The sequence below is a fragment of the Halyomorpha halys genome, unplaced genomic scaffold (genome assembly GCF_000696795.3).
Source record: "Halyomorpha halys isolate HHAL.00 unplaced genomic scaffold, Hhal_1.1 Scaffold161.1, whole genome shotgun sequence".
Lineage (NCBI taxonomy): Eukaryota > Metazoa > Arthropoda > Insecta > Hemiptera > Pentatomidae > Halyomorpha > Halyomorpha halys.
This window is the reverse complement of record NW_027105190.1, coordinates 841,142-844,752: the sequence shown is the minus strand read 5'-3', so window position 1 is coordinate 844,752 and position 3,611 is coordinate 841,142. Positions and strand designations below refer to the sequence as shown.

Below are 3,611 nucleotides of genomic sequence, written 5' to 3'. Positions count from 1 at the left end.
CCTGGAGCAAGAGACGTTTCGGGTTTGGGCTTCTTTGTTGGTTTTTCAACTTCAGGTTTTTCATCTGGCTTTTTGTCAGGTATTTTTTTCAACTTGACTGTTTCTCTCTCATCATGTTCTTCAGGTAATTTCCCTTTACCCATCACCAACTTCCTTGGTTCTTCTTCAGGTTTTATAGGCTTACCAGGTTTTTCTGGTTTCTCTTTTGGTTCTTTTGGTGCTTCTGGTTTAGGTTCTTTAGGGATTTCTTCGAAAGGTTCATACTTTTCAAGTTCTGATTCAGGTTTCTTTGGAAGTTTAACCCTTCTCCTTTTTGTTATCTTCACCTTTACAGCTTCTTCGTAATTTCTGGAAAGTATTCCATTATCAACATAAATTGGTTCCAGATCAGTGACTATAATGTAATGGATAGTTGGTGGATAAGGATAGCGCTTGATGCGACTCTTAAGAAGAACTTTAGGAAGTTCAGTAGTCTTTGGTACATCTTTCTTTGGAGGAAGAGTTACTTTTCTAAGCTTGATGGTTGCAAAGTGAGGGAGATCTGAAACCTTGACAACACTCACTTTATGTGGCTCAATGGAAACCGTTTCTAATTTCATTGGAACTAACTTTTCAGACTTTGGTTTAGTCTCCTCTTCAATGACAGTTGAATCCTCAGTCTTGGGAACCTTTGTTTTGGGTTTCTTTTTCTTTTGTTTATCTAAGGTTTCCTCAGGAGTTTGCTCAGAAACTTCATCCTTTATTTCCAGGGCAATAGTTTTCTCAGGTTTCTTTTTCCTCCTCCATAGAGGAACTGATGTATCCTCTTCAGGTGCTTTAACTTCAGGTTTTATATCATCTAGTTGTTTTTCATCAGTTGTTGAAGTAACCTCTGGTGTTACCATATCTTTGTCATCAGTTGTTTTTTTATCTTTTAAAATAGTTTCTACTTCACCTAGTTTCGGTACACCTTTTTCAGGTTTCTTCTTTCTTCTCCAGATGGGAACTGATGTATCTTCTTCTGGTTGTTTATCCTCTTCTTTAGACTTAGGTTTTATCTGCTCAATTAATGTTTGCTCCTCTAAAAGAGTTGTTTTGTCATCTTTTATTTTGAAACCACTTTCTTCAGCTCTTGGTTGATTTTCTTTTTCTGGTTTCTTTTTTCTTCTCCACATATGAGTAGGAACTTCTTCAGGGCGTTTTTCTATTTCTTCAAGAATAACACTTGTTTCATCTTGAATTGTAGCAGTTTTAAGTTTTATTTCATCCTTTTGTACCTCTGCAGTTATTTTTTCAGATACTTTTCCTGAAGAAATTTCACTATCTTTACTAACCTCATAATTTTCAGGAATATCTTTTTTCCTTCTCCATGGTAACTCAGGCTTCTCTTTCAATTCAGGAATTGAACCAGACAATTCAGATTTAATAAACTGCTGCAGAGGTACATCTTCATCTTCATCAGATTCATCCTCTGTAGAAGGAAGAACAGATACTTGTTCAATTCCTTCATGTGTGATAGTATGCTTTATAATTCCTTTTTTCTTTCCTTTTTTAGGTTTAGGTTTGTCAGGAGAAAATTCTCCTATGATTTCTTCAGGTTTATCTGAAACAAACTGAACATGTTTCTCTTTTTTAGGTGATTTTTCTTCTAATTTAGTATCTTCGGCTGATGCAGAAACATTTTGATCTTCTGATATATTTTGCATATAACCAATATCTTTTTTTGTTATCTGAGTGTCCTTAACCTCACAAATAATTTTTAAAACTGTTTGGTCAGATGTATCAGGTAATACAATTTTAGGTTTAGGTTTCCAGGGCAATCTTCCTGACAAATCAATTTCTTTCTCCTCAACCTGCAACATTTCACCAATAACTATTTCCTGATCTAGTACATCAGTTCTTTCTTGAATAAGAGTTTCAAATTTATCATTAGTAACAGAAGTTGAAAATATATGTTCTGATAAATCTTGAATATTTGCTGTATCAGTCATTGCCGTATCACCAACAGTTCTGATTCTAGATGTTTCAACAACCGTTTCTTTTGTTATAGGTTTTAGTGTGACTTCACTTGAATCAAGGATGTCCCTTGAGGACTTCCTAGCCGGTTTTAATTCAACAGTTTCCAAGGTTTCCTTTTCAACCTTTTTTGGTTCTTTTGGTGCCTTCTTTAACTGAATTTTCTCTTGTGTCCAAGGTACACTTTTTTTGGAGATCGGTGTTGTTAATTCTGTCCCCTTAGATTGATCCTCAAGTATTTCTGATTTTGCATCTTTTAATTTAATAGTTTTTTGATTTGATACATGTTTTAGTTTTGTTACAGGTTTTAGTGTTATGTCACCTGCATCAGAAATATCAACTGGAGCTAACCTAGAAGGTGCTATATCAGCAGTCTCTTTTGATAAGGGCATTGCTCCAGCCGACCTTTCTCTTGTTTTTCTCCATGGCGCACTTGAAGGTCTTGTATCAAGAGATCTTCCCCTAGGTCTACGCCAACCAACAGTTTTTTTAGATTCACTATACTTTTTGCTTGAATCTTCAATCTTTTCCAATCCTTGGCTTGAGGTAACAGTTGACATTACAGAACTGGAAACTCTATCTTTATCTGTACTTTGAAAGTCACTACCCTTTTCATCAATCACTTTTGTTTCTTTGAAGCTCACAAATCCTGCAATTAATATATAATTTTGCTTATTCTAATTTACCTTAATGAAACAGTATACATGTACAAGGCATTTTAAATTAATTTTCATTTGATCCTTTGTAGTCATAATTTTTATAGAAAGGCTTGCAAGAAATGAAAAATATTTTCTTTTAGACCTGATACTAACTGCTATTTATTCTACATTTTGAAGTCAGCCTAAAAAAGAATATTAAAAAATGAAACTCATGATTGATAATAATAACATATTGAAAAACAGAAAAATAAGTCACTATGTAGTTACTTTATTGCTTTACTGTTTGTTTCATCACAATGAAGAATAAACTAGAATGCTTTTACAGGTTGGTTAAAAGAAGGATTCAATTTTTTCAAAACTGAAGGAATTTATTTCGACCTTTCAGAATCAGGTAGTTTCCAACAAGCGCTTACAGAAAATTTAGATGCAAAAAAGTTATCAGTGCTTCTCAAAAGAAAGATCTGATTAAAATAATCCAGAGGGGGGGGGATATGTAGGTCTATTTGTATTGTTTCACCAACCATCATTGCTTTTTAATTTTTATGAAAATATACTACTGATGCATGAAGATAACTTGGGGTTTGTAGATAATACCTAGTTTACTCTTACATACTCTCTTTACAATAAATTCTCTCATTTTTTGACATTAAAAAGCAATGAAATATTCAGAAAAATTTATTTTAATATCTTTAAAATTGAAGGGTTTACACCATTTTACAATCTATTCTCTAAGACATTATATTTTTCACATACTTCATAAACTGAATTCTTTAAAACACATTTTATTATTTTTGAATGAATGAATGAATGAAAAAATAACTTTATTCTGGGACATATGTCCCCTATGAATAATTACAAGGTTCATATAGTGAGATTTTTATCTGGCGAGCGTTTACAAATTTTCAGATAGTAGAATGAAATTACATTGGTATATTGGCTTTACTACTGTTTATAATG

General features: G+C 32.9%; 1 protein-coding gene across 1 annotated transcript in view; it reads right to left on the bottom strand.

Annotated features, from left to right (window-relative positions):
* The window catches only part of LOC106678791 (titin), a gene marked incomplete in the record, with an annotated part of 234,754 nt that overhangs the window by 109,633 nt on the left and 121,510 nt on the right, over positions 1-3,611 (bottom strand). The window contains 1 exon segment of the mRNA XM_067049221.1: positions 9-2,644. Within this exon segment, the coding sequence (XP_066905322.1) occupies positions 9-2,644 (2,636 nt within the window).